At 40.6% G+C, this 15923-nt stretch overlaps 1 protein-coding gene across 5 annotated transcripts in view; it reads right to left on the bottom strand.

The window, feature by feature from the left end:
• The window catches only part of MLIP (muscular LMNA interacting protein), an 81106-nt gene that overhangs the window by 44142 nt on the left and 21041 nt on the right, over nucleotides 1-15923 (bottom strand). For all 5 annotated transcript variants that reach the window (XM_060689252.2, XM_060689253.2, XM_034436708.3 and 2 more), the window contains exons 2-4: nucleotides 7153-7248; nucleotides 4685-5053; nucleotides 1973-3538 (exon numbers count right to left, since the gene is read on the bottom strand). In XM_060689252.2, the coding sequence (XP_060545235.2) occupies nucleotides 1973-3538; nucleotides 4685-5053; nucleotides 7153-7248 (2031 nt within the window). The remainder of the gene's footprint in view (nucleotides 1-1972; nucleotides 3539-4684; nucleotides 5054-7152; nucleotides 7249-15923) is intronic.

Raw genomic sequence — 15923 nt, 5'->3', positions numbered from 1 at the left:
TTCAAGGCCGTTGTAACTTTGAACAGTCTCTAAATGAAATGTTGTAAATCGAGGACTACCTGTAACTTGCCTGTTTGTGAAATGTAATAATTCTGAAACTTTACAAACATGCTAAAAGATACTCTCTCAGGCTGCAAACATATAAAAAGAGTTAATTTGGAAATTTGGAAAATCAGATGTGGAATTTAAGCTTTACAAATACAGAGATCCATACATATCCAGATTGCCATAAATCTCTTTAGCATATAATAATAATAATAATAATAATAATAATAATAATAATAATAATAATAATAATAATAATAATAATAATAATAATAATAATAATTTTATTTCTATACCGCCCTTCTCCTGAAGGACTCAGGGCGGTGTACAGCCTATTAAAAACACAGAACAAAACAACAATTAAAATTTAAAATCATTAAATAATTAGGCTCCAATTAAAATCCCAGAAATTTAAAATACCCCAATTTAAAATCGTTATGTTAATAGCCCGGCCTGGCGGAACAACAGGGTCTTTAGTGCGCAGCGAAACACCCGGAGGTCGGAGATCTTACGTATTTCCGGGGGCAGTTCATTCCACAGGGCTGGGGCTCCCACAGAGAAGGCCCTCCCCCTGGGTGTCGCCAGCCAACATAACTTGGCCGATGGCACCCTGAGGAGACCCTCTCTGTGGGAGCGGACTGGTTGGTGGGAGGCTATTGGTGGCAGAAGTCGGTCTCAAAGGTACCTGGGTCCTATGCCATGGAGCGCTTTAAAGGTGGTGACCAACACCTTGAATCGCACCCGGAAGACCACTGGGAGCCAGTGCAGCTTGCGCAAGAGGGGTGTCACGTGGGCGCAACGTGTTGCACCCATAACCACCCGCGCGGCCGCATTCTGGACCAGTTGGAGCCTCCGAGTGCTCTTCAAGGGGAGCCCCATGTAGAGTGCATTACAATAGTCCAGCCAGGAGGTGACAAGGGCGTGAGTGACCGTGCGCAAGGCGTCCCGATCCAGAAAGGGCTGCAACTTATGCAAGGAAGCATATATGATTCCTCCCTCCCCTCCCCCCACACTAAAATATGATTGAAATCATTTTGGTTATATGAACAGAATAGAATAGAATAGAATAGAATAGAATAGAATAGAATAGAATAGAATAGAATAGAATAGAATAGAATAGAATAATAGAGTTGGAAGGGACCTTGGAGGTCTTCTAGTCCAACCCCCTGCATAGGCAGGAAACTCTACACCACTTCAGACAAATGGTTATCCAACATCTTCTTAAAAACTTCCAGTGTTGGAGAATTCACAACTTCTGAAGGCAAGTTGTTCCATTGATTAATTGTTCTAACGGTCAGGAAATTTCTCCTTAGTTCTAGGTGGCTCAGTGGCTAAGACTAAGATCAGAAAGGTCAGCACTTCAGCAGTTCGAATCCCTAGTACAGGTCTCCTGCGTGAGCAGGGGGTTGGACTAGATGACCTCCAAGGTCCCTTCCAACTCTGTTACTGTTAGGTTGCTTCTCTCCTTGATTAGTTTCCACCCATTGTTTCTTGTTCTTCCCTCAGGTGCTTTGGAGAATAGCTTGACTCCCTCTTCTATGTGGCAGCCCCTGAGATACTGGAACACTGCTATCATGTCTCCCCTAGTCCTTCTTTTCATTAAACTAGACATACTCAGTTCCTGCAACTGTTCTTTATATGTTTTAGCCTCCAGTCCCCTAATCATCTTTGTTGCTCTTCTCTGCACTCCTTCTAGAGTCTCCACATCTTTTTCACATTGTGGTGACCAATATGTTTATATCCATGGAACCCACGTGCTTGGGAAATGTTTCACTATCACATTTCTAATGTTTTGTCAGATGTGAAAACATTACAAATGCAATTATGTCTATATTTACAATTTTCTTTTCCTTGGGGTGCCATTTTCCTGGAACAGAAATGGAAAAAAAGGATTAGAGGAATAGAAAGAAGCAATGAGATAGAGTACCTGAGGAGTCTTATTCTCACAATCAGAAGGCAAGGAAAAGGAGAGCGGTGAGCTAGTCTCCCTTGATCTTGACAACTGTGGGCAAGGAGAATGCTTTCTGGCCAGGGATCCGCGTGGTGTTATCACTGAGGACTTGTGTCTTGAGCAGGGCGAACAAGTTCTGAAGTTTGAATGAAGAGGGGATGATGCGTTTGTCTGAAGCAAAGGGGAGTTGATGTTACAGCCTGGAGGAATAGATGATGGCGAGTCTTGGTGATAAAAAGGCCAATGACTTGATAGTTTTGTACCTCGATCCTTTGCAGAGACATGTAGCAAGTGTTCTTTAGGCTGATTACTAGAATGTACAGGAGCCGGAGAGTAAGACAGTTTTTGTGCTGTGGGTGAGACTGTGGCCCTTTGGTTGACTGCAAAGGTTGGCGCCGGATGGGATTTGGCAGTGAAAGTGGGAGACCAGGTGCGTACTTTTGTAGACTTCTCTGGCTCTCGTGTTTTGAAGACCCTTTGCCTCAAAACATGGGGAGATAAGGAAAAACCGGTCAGTTTGGGTTTTAGCAGAGGAGACACAACTGTTTTCCTGTAGGAGGAAATTGTGGGTGACAAAGGACGCAGTTTGTCAGGGGAACATGCCCCAGTATCAAGCGTCCTTTTAGGGGACAGAGACCACGTTTGAAGGGTAGGACTGGACCTTGAGGAAACCATCCTGTTCCTTGGCACATTAGAAAGCCCCGAAAAGTAACCTTCATCTTGATATGGGGAATCGGATCTGAAGTTAGAAAACTGTGAAGCAGCTTTCTTGGGAGTGGGAGGGGTAGTTTTAAATTTCTGCTCAGATGCCAGAATTGAAGAATCGAAGGAATTGGGAGAAAAAGTGCCAGGACAGGACGCGGGAGAAAATGGCCTTTTTGGAGAAGACTCTGACTTCAGAATAGCCGTCAAAAGAGAAAGTCTAGTTGGAAGAGGAGATTTAACTCTGGACACTGGTGGATTCCCACTGAAGGACATTTGGCTACAGTGGCTGTTTACATTATATATATCTGAGGAGGATCCATGTAGAGAAGGTGGCAGTTGGGTGGGACTTGGTGATAAGACGTGTGTTGTAATATGAATGGGAACCTGAGGGCAGGAGACCAGTTTCTTGGGAGGAAGAGGAGAATAAGCCTGAGAGGATGAGCCCTGAAGAGCATCTGCTGAAGTGACAAATTGTGAAGGAGGACAAGGATCCTTGCTTAATGGCAGTGACAAAGAGGTGGGTTCCTTTTCAGATTTTTGACTTTGAACATTGTGGGGTAACTGATCATGATCTACAAGGCTCTCAAATGAGGAAGGAAGTATTTTCGGTGTGGAGGAAGGTAAACTGGAAGAAGTAGTAGACTGGAAATACGTGGATGTCTGGTGGATGCAGGATCCATTGGCAGACCGCCACTGGCTATGAGATTCTTGCTGAGAAGAAGCCTGATGGCCTGGAACGGCCAGTCCATGTTCTACTTTCAGATTAGTTGGAGAAAGTAAAGGAGCAGCAGGTGATTTATAGGAAAGATGATCAGAAGCAGACAGAGGAGAAGTTAACTGGAGAGGGAAAAGAAAAAGAAGAAAGATTAGAATCAAATCTGTAACGTCTACCGAGTACTTCACCTGGGAGCGTGGCTGTCTTAATTTCCAGAATTAAATAGCAGAGTGAGATGCTAAAGGTCTGGTATTTAATTTTAAACTATTCACGTCCATTTTTATTAGCATAAAAGAAATGATCTGTTTCCCACGGCTGCTGCCAAATCGTATCATAACTTTGCAAAAATGGGAAAGCATCTACAATGAAAACAATTCTAAAAAGAGAACGAAAGGGCCCTTCTAGCCCTTCTGTCGATGGTCCTTCAATTTGGCCAAATAGCTGAAATCAATGATACATGCAGCTTCTCATGCATACATGCCAAGGACGTTGATCAGCAAATGGGCATGTTCCTTACTCTTTCCTGGCTATTTTTTAAAAAACTTCTTTCGGTGAAATCAGATGTTCCACAGGGGTTTCTCAAGAGTTTCCTATCAAAACTATCAAAATGTTTTTAAATACCAATGACTGCCCATAAATACCCACTATGGAAAAATAATTTACATGGGATAATCCACATGCGTTGCCATTTCTCAGGGCAATGGGAAACTAGAAAAGAGCCCTCTAGGACTTCATGAGCTCCATTTATAATAATTTGATCATCTTGATATTGGTTGTGGCCCAGGATTGATTCAGATACAACATTCCTTCAGCCATCATGTGGTCTACAGGTTAACTGTTGTTATCAGACCAACAAACAAAAAGTAAACAATACCCCAATCAAGGAACTGCCAAACAAGCTAACAGTAAACAGCCCAACCAAAGAAGCTCCAAGACCAATCCCTCCAACATTGATAGGATGGGTCACTAGAATAGAAATTGAGACCAAATCCTACTTCTAACTAGCACTGATGATGTTACCTAGTTTGGGTAGTGAAACATTTGCAAGAAAACAAGCTCAGAGAGCATCAAGGACTCCTTATTTCAACCCTGACCTACAAATATTCTCCTTTATTGGTATCATGCCCCCCTCCTACTTCTCCCCCCGTGTTTGTGTATGTGAACTACTCATAGATCAGACTGTTTTCTTTCTTCAAGTATGGAAATGAAAAAATATTATGTATTCGATTCGCATAACCTCCTATCTCAACAATGACCCTGGGCATTACCTGAGGGACTTTCTGTGAACTGGCTGAACTGCAGGGAAGGTTAGTGTATTGTGGCATCTGTGGCACATTCTCCTGTCCTTTGCACTCATCACCACTGGACACATGGAACGCAGTTAAACCCTTGGAACTTTCATGTCCGTAACCATTGCCTAAAATAGCCTCTGTATCTTCATCTGAGTCGGTGATGAGAACAAACTCAGCTCTGAAAAGATCCTTCCCATCCATTCCCCCTCTCTTTGCCTTGTCTTCTTGGAATTTGAAAAGTCTGTGCTTATCGTTGAGGCAGCTGGCAGCTTCACCAGTTCCCTTGTTTCCACTTCCTATGGCAGATGACTTCTCCACTTCCTTTGTTTCAGCAATTACTTCATTCTGAAGGAAGGAAGGAAGGAAGGAAGGAAGGAAGGAAGGAAGGAAGGAAGGAAGGAAGGAAGGAAGGAAGGGGAGAGAGGAGAGAGAGATGACTCAGTATTATGTGCTGCTATGCTTCTCTCCTTGCATAATGAATTAAAATTCCTACAGAAAACATGACTAGGACAAATAAATATTTGAGAAATAAAATACATACAATATGTGTGGAGAACTGAGGGAATTAGTTATTGAAGGAATATGCATTCAATTTTTGCCACCTCTACCCTGTTTCACAAGCGCATTGTCTGTCAGAGGACAGGGTCTTAAGATACAATCAGCTTGTGGTCCCTTTCGAATGACACCAAAGACAAAACTGGAAGAAATAATTCATTCAATATCCAGGACAGTGCAGAAATCTGGAACAGCTGCAGCCAGGCAGAAGAGAACATGGAGCATTTCAAAAACAAAGGCCAAGGGCAACGGCTGGGATTCCCATGATTATCAGAGGGATAAATTTGGCATAAAATCCCATAGGCATGAAAGAAAACAAAGTTTCAAACCAAAATATTTCCTAGCAGACAAAACAAAGAATTTTTAACTGCGAAGTTTTGCTTGTGGCTCAAGACAGTTTAGGTTATATTTCCACACATCATGTACCTTCTTGGACCCCTTGCAAGACAGATTTTCTCTTTTCACCAACAGCCCTTGAATCTGCCTGCTCTCTTCTCAACTCAGTTCCCAGGCCTTCTACTGGGCCATTCTGTGTCTTAGCTAGCAGCTATGTTGTCTTCCTTGCCTTTTTTATTTCGCAATATAAAGGATTCAGCATAGATTGGGATTCTAGCATAGATACCTTGATCCCACTAGATAGGACTTCTTTGCCCACCAAATATATTAATCATTAAAATGGTCTAATACAGGGCTGTCAAGCTCACAGTCCATGGGCCAGATGCATCACACGCTAGCCATGCCTATGCCCAGATTAGCGAGGGGGGGGAATCCCAATATGTTACATGATGCCGCTGTGATGCCGCGAGTTTGACATCCCTGGTCTAATGCAGAGGTGGTATTCAGCAGGTACTGCCCAATTCTGGAGAACCAGTAGCCGAAATTTTGAGTAGTTCAGAGAACCAGTAAATGCCACCTCTGACTGGACCCGTCCCCATCTATTCTCTGCCTCCAGTGTCCCAGCTGATTGGGAGGAAATGGGGATTTTGCAATAACCTTCCCCTGGAGTGAGGAGGGAATGGAGATTTTACAGTATCCTTCCCCTGCCATGCCTACCAAGCCATGCCACGCCCACCAAGCCACACCCACAGAACCAGTAGTAAAAAAATTTGAATCCCACCACTGGTCTATTGGATCATTGGAAACAGAAGTTGAAGAAAGGGACCAAAGCAGAAGCTAATGTTATTGATCAATGAGGTCTAATATCCCTTCCTATATACTAGTCCCAACCTAAACTGGTTCCCTTCTTAATCTGTCCCAAAGATGTTTTTCCAAAAGGCAATTGGACTTTCTTGGTTTTTTCCCTTGAAAACATTTCTCTTCTTATCCACAAGGCTGTTCAGATCTAAAGAATGTCAGAACCGAAGAAGCTTTTTGGATGAGAAATGAAACATTTTCAAGGAAAAACCCAAGGAAGACCAATAGCCTTTTGGAAAAATACCTATGGGACAACCATGACCAGGATGATTGAGAATCTCCAAGATTCCCCTCTTAATGTTCAAAGAAAGGAGGAAAATAACTGGTAACTCTGTCTTTAAAGTTAAATAGCTTGGTTCATCTTTTAGATACTCGTTGCTACTTTGCATATTTAAGATTCTTAGAATCAACCTTACAGGTATTCTCTTCTGTGCACATTTTAATCTCAGATATTGAGCTGGACTTGTACATGTTTAGATTTATTTCAGGCAGTGGAAAAAACACACCATTTATTTTAGGCTATAACCGCTTTTCTGCCTATTGTACCCAACCTTTTATTTCCAGGCTAGACATATTTTGAGACCATTCTCTTCACTCCCCACTCCAACATAACTGAGACAAAGATTAACATATAAATTAGCAAAATAGATTTTTTTTAAAACACTCTTATATTCAGATCCTTCTCCAATACTCACACAGAATGTTGTGCAGCCAGCAAGGTAGCATTGAGTTGGCAGTCTTCCGAGGGAGGGCACAAAAGTGAACTTAAGAAATCCAGATTCCAAAGGAACCTACAACAGATGCAGATACTGTATAACAAGCAAATGGAACGAAACATAAAATTTTGCTGCGTGGCCTGCCTATATTACATCACCCAACAGATACTGCTATGTGTAGAAGAGTTTATTCAAAGAATTAAGGAAAGACAGGCTCTAATGTTTGATCACTCTGCTGTAAATGTTTGCCAATTTATATTGACTTTGGCATAGTCATAAGAGGTTATTGTGTTAGAGTAGGAAAACCCCAGTTCTTCTCCACCTATAGGCACAAAATCTCATTGGGTGACTTCAGAACAGTTGCTCTCTCACAATCCAATCAGTGGTGGGTTGCTCCTGGTTCTGTCCAGTTCTATAGAACCGGTAGTAAAACTGGCGGGAGGCTCCGCCCACCTGCCATGACATCATCATGGGTAATCTGTGCATCCGCAGAAGCTTCTGCACATGTGCAGAAGCACGCGTGCGCGCTCCTGCTGCGAACTGGTAGTAAAGGTAAGTAGAACCCACCCCTGAATCTAATCTACTGTACAGGCTTCTTGGGAGGAAAATGAGAGGCAAGAACTCTATGTAGGCCACCATAAGGTCCTGAATTTGTCTGTCTGTCTGTCTGTCTGTCTGTCTGAGTCCATATCTCTGTCTGTCTATCTATCTATCTATCTATCTATCTATCTATCTATCTATCTATCTATTATCTATCTATTTATCTATTTTATCTATATCTATCTATCATCTCTATCTATCTATCTATTTATATTTCACATTTTTAAACCTCCCATCTCCCTCAAAGGCCGAAGGTAAGATGGAATGTAAACAAAGAATGAGTATGTTCTCAGGGTGCTCTAAAGCATATATATTTTTTAAAAAGCTATAATTGATAAGACCAGAGAAAGAATCTTTGAGTACACCCTGTCCATTAAATCTGCTGTTACTTTTCTCTTTGGCAGCACATTAAACAAAATGGAATGAGTCACTTGGCAAGGCCAGTCTAGACTGCGATGTGCATATGTGCTCTACTTCTAAACAGTCAAAAACTCCAGGAATTTATCCAGCAGTTCACTTTCTTTGTTTAAAAAAAAAAGGAATTCCAGATAATGTTTCTCTGCTATTTTTAAGCTAAATACACCTGAACTGTATTTTCTGAGCATAATAATGGGAAGTCACAAGACTCCAGAAGATTCCTGTTCCCCATCAGGTTCCTAGAGGAAACAGTATCATCTCAGGATTTTCCACAGTGAAAATCTTCTGACTCGTTTTCAGATCCAGTTGCAGAACAAATTTACTTTTCTGCAATTACACAGACTGATTTGTCCCTTCTGAACACTATAAAGAGAACGAAAGCACCAGATCTTCCCAATAGCTTTATTCCAAGCTGTATTTACTTATTTTACTTATTTTATAAAAATATGCCACCCATTTCACCATTGAAATGACTCTGGACACTACTGACCAACTGGCTAATCTATTTTCAGCAAAAGGGTGGCACAGAAATAAAACTGGATATTATTTTCAGAAAGGAACTAGAGAGAATTTTAGTGGATATAAACACCAAAAGGATATCATTCAACAAAATTTAGGCTTTTGCAATTTGCAATGTAAAAGTCGCAATTCATTTTTTAATTAAAAAAATACATGTGTCAATGTATCATACAATTGCAACCAATATTTTTTTTTTTTAAAAAAAAGAAGGATTTGGTTAAATGTGTATATTTATCTACTAAAAGATGGAATTTTAGGGTTCAGGTTACATAATCAGAACCATTTCAAGATCATAATAAAATTTAGCAAAAGAAAAATCAGTTCCCAGGTATTGATAATTACATTTTTACTCAACTTGTTCAAGGTAATTTTCAGAACAAGAAATGCTGATTATAAATCAGGTATGATAGACTTCATAGAACAACACATGATACTAAATACTGAGATACTGAGTATACTGAGATTTTAAACTGAATTACCATACAAATATTCTCCTGTTCTGTTGCTCCCTTGCAGTTCCCAAAAATGTTTTTAAAACTTTTTCTCTTACACTAGATAACAACCAACTTGCTTCCAGAAGGATGATAAGAGGGGGGAAAAATACAGATTAAATTCCTGAAACTGTGTGAAAGCTGCTTAAAAGTTATTCCTGTGAAGGATCATGAGGCAATTTCTTTACATATTGAAATAAATGTTCCCATCACAGGGATAACTTTGTAACTCAATTCTGCCAGCATCTCCCACCCAAGAGTGACTTAAGGACACAAAGTTTGAGAATCCACATTTTATAATATGAGCCAATAAATATCAGTTGTAATAAATTTGTTGGTTTGTTTTTTTAACATGTCATGCAAGCCAGAGCTCAGGGTTATGTGTAACCCCTGGCCAATGTGCCTCAGTAACCATAATATCTCTAGGGCTAGGGTATTTGATCTTAGCCCTAGAGACATTATGGTTACTAAGGCACAATGGCCATGGTTACACATTATCATAGCCCTAAAAATATTTTTGCCTCCGCCCTGGGAATTCCAGTGGAATCCAACCAGATCCCAGTGTTTACCTGAGAGCCACCTACCTAGCCTAAGCTGAGTTTTCTCAATGGATCCGGAGCACAACTCTTCAAATTCCCAGTCAGAATGGAATTCCATGAGTTGTAATCTAAAGGAAGTCCATGTTACAAAAGAGATCGTCAAAAAGAACACATTCACTAAAGCACCGTCCCTTGTTGCCTGCTGTGCCCACCGAGCTACAGAGAAGTCCTGATGTCAATTGAGGCCATAGGACAGCACAGCACTATACAAAGCAGAAGTGAGTCACTAGAAAAGCACTCCGTAGGAGCAGAGGCCACTGCTTTTCCTTCAGAAGTGCTGCTCAGAGCTTTCAATACAGCGGAGCCATTCTTCAAAGGATACCATGGGACAGTCACAGAAGCATGTGGACTGTGCATTCTTGAAGAAGATGTATGCACGAGCATTTTACTCACTGGAAGAGGAAGGGCCCCGAAGGCTTGCTTGTAAGAATGATTTGTCAGTTATGGTCATTTGAGCAGCATGTGTGAATACCTTACCCAGGTCGAAGTTCCCATCAATAATTTCACAAATAGTAAACATACCCACACCCTACCCCTATAGCACATTAACCAATTTTAGAATTGAAATTCCTGCTTATTGCACTAAAAGGCATTTAAGGCAAGAGAAAGACTCTTAAAGACCAGGTTGGGTGGGTGGGTGGGTAGATTGTAGTGAAGAAAATCTATGTAGTTGCCAAGAACTGACAATGATTTGATGGCACAAAATCAATCAATTGAATCTGGCAACTACATGGACATAATGGACTCTACTCTGACAATTACATGGACTATATGGACTCTGCAGACTTTTACACAGGCATAACTCAACCCTACAGTTTTTTTAGTTATGGAAATGTTTTTATTATCTTCTTCTAAGATGTTTCTAAAAATTAGTTTATCATTGTGGCAATTCCAGGTAGCCTCCCTTCCAAAGGTCAAGAAGACCTGGACCCACTCAAAATATGCCAAGTCAGATATTGTGACTCACTCAATTCTCTCAGGATATCTAATATCTACAAAATTGTTATTCTTGTTCAACCAGTCTTTCTGTGATCCGTTTAAAAAAAATAATAAACAGTTGTCTCTAAGAAGTTATAGAAGTTCTACGGGACAACACTTATATAGCAGAAGCTGGTGGGAAACACAAGTGGAAGACTTTCATGGTAGGAACAATTTATCTCTAAAGAGTAGTTTGGGGTTATTGTTTCAGTGGAGACAAATGTTATCATATGGGCAGAGTCTGCCTTCAAAATGAAACTCTCAATCCTGCAGTTGGGCTTTAAAGTCTGCGTACATCATACTTGCTAACTAATCTGTGATATTTAGAGTTGCACAACTGGCCCAGGGTTTCACAGACCTATGAATAGATCAGGCTCACACGCTGCAATAATTTATACTTCACGGGCTCATTCAGATGGTTTCTATTTTGGTAAAGCCAAAAACTAAATTAGTCATCCTGCATTTCGTAGTCTATAATTAAAAAGTATTCCAACTGGTTTGAATATTTTGCAGGTAAGAGGACCAGCAGAAATTATATATTCAACACTTCTAACTTGCCATGGCTTTCCGAGTAGTTACTGCAGTTTAAAATTCATGCTGCACAGCAAACACCTGGCTGTAATCAATATCTAGTCTTACAGCATCATCGCTACAGTATGCCACAATATCTTTCTTTTTTAAAATAAATCATACCTGTCCTCTGTCAAGCAATTCCTTCTGATCCCTGCTCTTTTCTCCACATCACACGTGGAGATCAGGAACTCCCAGATGTCTACTCTGTAAAGCCAATGTAGGCACCGGGTTTTAAAGAAACAATGCTTGTTCCAGTCACAAGTGAAATTCCTTTATTGGGATATTTGGAGAGTAGGCAGCTTATGTGGGCACAAGAAGCATCTAGAGCATAAATGTTCTCTTTGTACAACTTTCCTGCTGGTAAAATATGCCATTGTTAAAACAATGAGGTTGCGTTCTTCAGTCAAGAGATGTTAGTGGATTTTGCTCATTAAACCAGTATAGCATTAAATCGTATGTCATCTTAATGTAAAATATATTGCATTTGAGAACAATGAGTATACTTATTCATGGAAAAAGTTTTCTTATGGGTTGGTGAATACTAAGCCAAAAAGTCCAAATGACTAAACTGAAAATGACTAAGACTTGCCCACAAAAAAAAATAATCTTCCCAACCTTGATGATTATTCATGTCGAGGACAAAGGAGTCTGTAACATGCATAAGACTCTATTATTTCTCTGATGTGTGGGAATTACCTCTTAGGGTTGATGGAGATGTGTAGATAGAGGCAATCAGAGGTGGGTTTCAGCAGGTTCTGACCAGTTCTGGAGAACCGGTAGCAGAAATTTTGAGTAGTTCAGAGAACTGGTAGTAAAAATTCTGACTGGCCCTGCCCCCATCTATTCTCTACCTCCCAAGTCCCAGCTGATCGGGAGGAAATGGGTAGTAACCTTCCCCTGGATTGGGGAGGGAATGGAGATTTTACAGTATCCTTCTCCTGGAGTGGGGTGGGAATGGAGATTTTACAGTATCCTTCCCCTGCCATGTCCACCAAGCCATGCCCACTAAGCCATGCCACACCCACCAAGCCACACCCACAGAACCGGTAGTAAAAAATTTGAAACCCACCACTGGATGAAATGTATATGTCAAGTACCAGGGAAATCAGAAGATCCAGCTCTTCAAATGGTATAAAGATTTATTGCAAGCTTAAGCTCTCTATAACAGTGATCCCCAACCTTTTGGGCACCAGGGACAGGTTCCGTGGAGACAGGTTTTCCCACGGACCAGTGAGGGCATGGTTTTATGTGCTGCCTGCATCCTGCAGATGGGGCTTCGCTTGTTTGCGTGAACCAGTTTCTGGTATGCCGCAGACCAGTACCAGTCCATACTGGGAGTTGGAGACCCCTGCTCTACAAGAACCTGAATTACTAATGGTCCAAACAAATTGGGGATAGATAAGGGTCAATGGAATTCAAGATCTCTTGTGGGCACAAAGAGACTTGTGACTGATGATGCATTTGACCCTTCCTTCAGGTTCAGCCTGGTCATTTCCTACAGTATATATAACTATGTTCCCCTTCTAATGGTTTAGGATTTTATTTTACATAATTTAAAACTTCTTGTGTTTAGGAATTCAATTTAAACATTACTAACAGACCATTGAGAACCAGTTTGGCCTAGTTGTTAAGGCACCAGGCTAGAAACTGGGCGGTTGTGTATTTTAGTTCTGGGTTAGGCATGAAGTCAGTTAAGGATACTTGGGCCAGTCACTCTCAGCCCTAAGAACAAACCACTTCTGAAAACGTTACCAAGAAAACTGCAGGGACTTGTCCAGGCAGTTACCAGGAGTCAACGCTGATTGGAAGGCTCTACATATACATGTATGTATGTTATGTTCATGAATGTATGTTATGTACATATACCAGAGGTGGGTTTCAGCAGGTTCTGACCAGTTCTGCAGAACTGGTAGTGGAAATTTTGAGTAGTTCGGAAAACCAGTAAATACCACCTCTGACTGGCCCTGCCCCCATCTATTCTCTGCCTCCAGAGTCTCAGCTGATCGGGAGGAAATGGGGATTTTGCAGTAACCTTCCCCTGGAGTGGGGAGGGAATGGAGATTTTACAGTATCCTTCCCCTGCCACACCCATCAAGCCACACCCACAGAACCAGTAGTAAAAAATTTTGAAACCCACCACTGACATATACATTAACATATTACAAGCTAAAAAACAGGCTTTAGTAGGTCCATCAGAAATCTTCCCAAACTAGGCACCTTCCAGATGAGATGGACAAACTTTTATACTCATTATTCTTAAGAGTTCCATTCCAGTCAAATCAGCACTGATCATAAGACTGTCGATAGTAAGGGCCATGTAATCTTACCAGCTAGCAAATTCAATCAATCTGGAAGATATAGACTGAAGAAGATTGCTATTAAAACAACTTCTTTTAAACTATAGAGGAATGTGCTAGAACACAGGTGTCAAACTCGTGGTGTGACATTGCCATCACGTGATGTATCACAACGTTTTTCCTCTTTGCGGAGCTGGACTGCGTGTGACACATTTGGCCTGTGGACAGTTTGACAGCCTTGGGTTAGAAGATAAAGAACATGTTGTGTTATGAGGTAGTGGCAGTTTGAGAAGAAAAATTCTGTGCTGGGTATCACATGTCCCACAATACAACAGCCTTTATTCAATGCTAAAATATATACATTGAAAATATTAAATTTATATTTCCTGATGGACCTCTGGTAAATAATAAATGTAACCCTGATCAATTTTTTCCAATTCAGCCAAGGTCAGCTAGGTGCTCACCAATGCTGTGCTCATTAAGATGCTATGCTGATCATATAAAGTTAACTTTCACAAGATGCATTACTGCAGGATCCAATGCATTATCTTGGGACACGTATATTTGCTTTCATTCATGAGCTGCATTACTATCAATGGCTGTAAAACGTAAGCAATTAAAAATGTGCCACAACAAGCAAAAGGAGTCCTTCATTTGTTTTGAAAGGTAAACCTAATTTGAGATTCCTGTTGCTGAAAAGGTGAAAAATTGTAATATAAATAAAGAATTCCTTGTTCTCTTAAATTATACATTACCAGTTGTCTCCTCTCTTTCTTAGCTAAACATCTTACAATTTAGAGACTCTTCCAGCTTATCTTTAAGTGCTTTCCCTGGAGAACGTGTTGGTGACAATGAATGAATAAATGTAACTATCTGGTCAAGGTTTCAGATGAGTTTTTGCAGACGCTGAATAACCTTTAAGTTGCTTTCCAAGTGGAATGAACAGGTAATTCTTTGACATCTCAGCTCTTTTTGATCTTCAAAGGAATTAAAGAAAGCAATAAAATCTATATTAAAGTATTCAGCCTGGACAAAACTTACCAAAAGTCTCAGCTGGATTCTCATTCATTCATTGATCTAGACTTGTTTGAATGAGAAAACATTTTAGCGAATGAGAGGATTAGAGGGCAGGAATCATCCCCTACATGGAATTAGTTCAATGATAGGTTTCTACTGTGTTAAGTGTCTCTCTTCAGGCAATCACCTTGCTTGAAAGGAACTTCTTTAGACCTATTTTGAACGTTTTAAGTATCCAAGTGAAAGCAGCAGATTTCTCAATCTCTTAAACGTGCACTGCAGCTGTATACTGGGGTTTCACAAAAGTAGTTCCTACATAGTTTCTTGAAACGGAGGAGGGCTGTTATCTGGAATCCTTTTGCAAACTCTGTGATATCAATCAAGTAGAGTGGAGAAGAATGGGTAGGATGCAATCACAGTTTTCAGAGGCAAACAGTCTACCTTGGAAACGGATTTATCATTTCCAATGATTTGATCAAGCTGGTGACTCACTGTTGAATTAACACTGACAAAAGATCAAAATAGAAAGTCCCATCAGATACTAGATGGAGAAATAATTGAAAACAGCGTCGGCGGGAAAGCAAAAGAATTGTCATAAAAATGTTATATTTCTGACTGGATGTATATGCCAGAGCTGAGGATGTACTAGGAAAAGCTATAATTTAAAGAATCATAATATGCAAGTGGACAGGTTGAAAATGATGTGAAAGTAATTTAAGCAGAAGTATTACTCAGAACCTCTAAAATTTTAATAACTGTAAATTTGCTATATTAATTATTAGAAGGGGCCATTGTGTCCATTGTCATTTAGGCAACCCTTTCAGCATGCATGAGGGCTCAAAATAAATGGCCTCAAAATTGAACAGAAGGGGAGGGATACAACATCATCTATCTCCAATCTACAACACAGTCCTTTCAACAGTTCCAAGAAGGCTCCACACCCGTTTGCACCACTCAGGTGATCCTGTTGACACAGATAAACCTCCACCTTAATGACCTGCTAAAAGGATGCAAATGACCAGCTGTCTGCAAGGAATATAAATCCTTCCATTCCCCCACCATCCAGTCAAAGCTGATGAAGCTTCTTGGATGAGAAGCAAAATTCTTCAAAGAAAAACCAGAAAGTCCAGTTGCCTCTTGAAAAAAAGCACCTTTGGGACAATCATGACTTGGATGACTGAGAATCTCCATAGACTTTCAGCATGCATTTTCCAAAAGATTTGTTTAGTATCTCTTGAGCTTAGACAACAAGCCCATTC

The sequence above is a fragment of the Pantherophis guttatus genome, chromosome 1 (genome assembly GCF_059756535.1).
Source record: "Pantherophis guttatus breed Tessera chromosome 1, ASM5975653v1, whole genome shotgun sequence".
In the NCBI taxonomy this organism is placed as follows: Eukaryota; Metazoa; Chordata; class Lepidosauria; order Squamata; family Colubridae; genus Pantherophis; species Pantherophis guttatus.
This window is presented reverse-complemented; position numbering and strand designations above follow the sequence as displayed.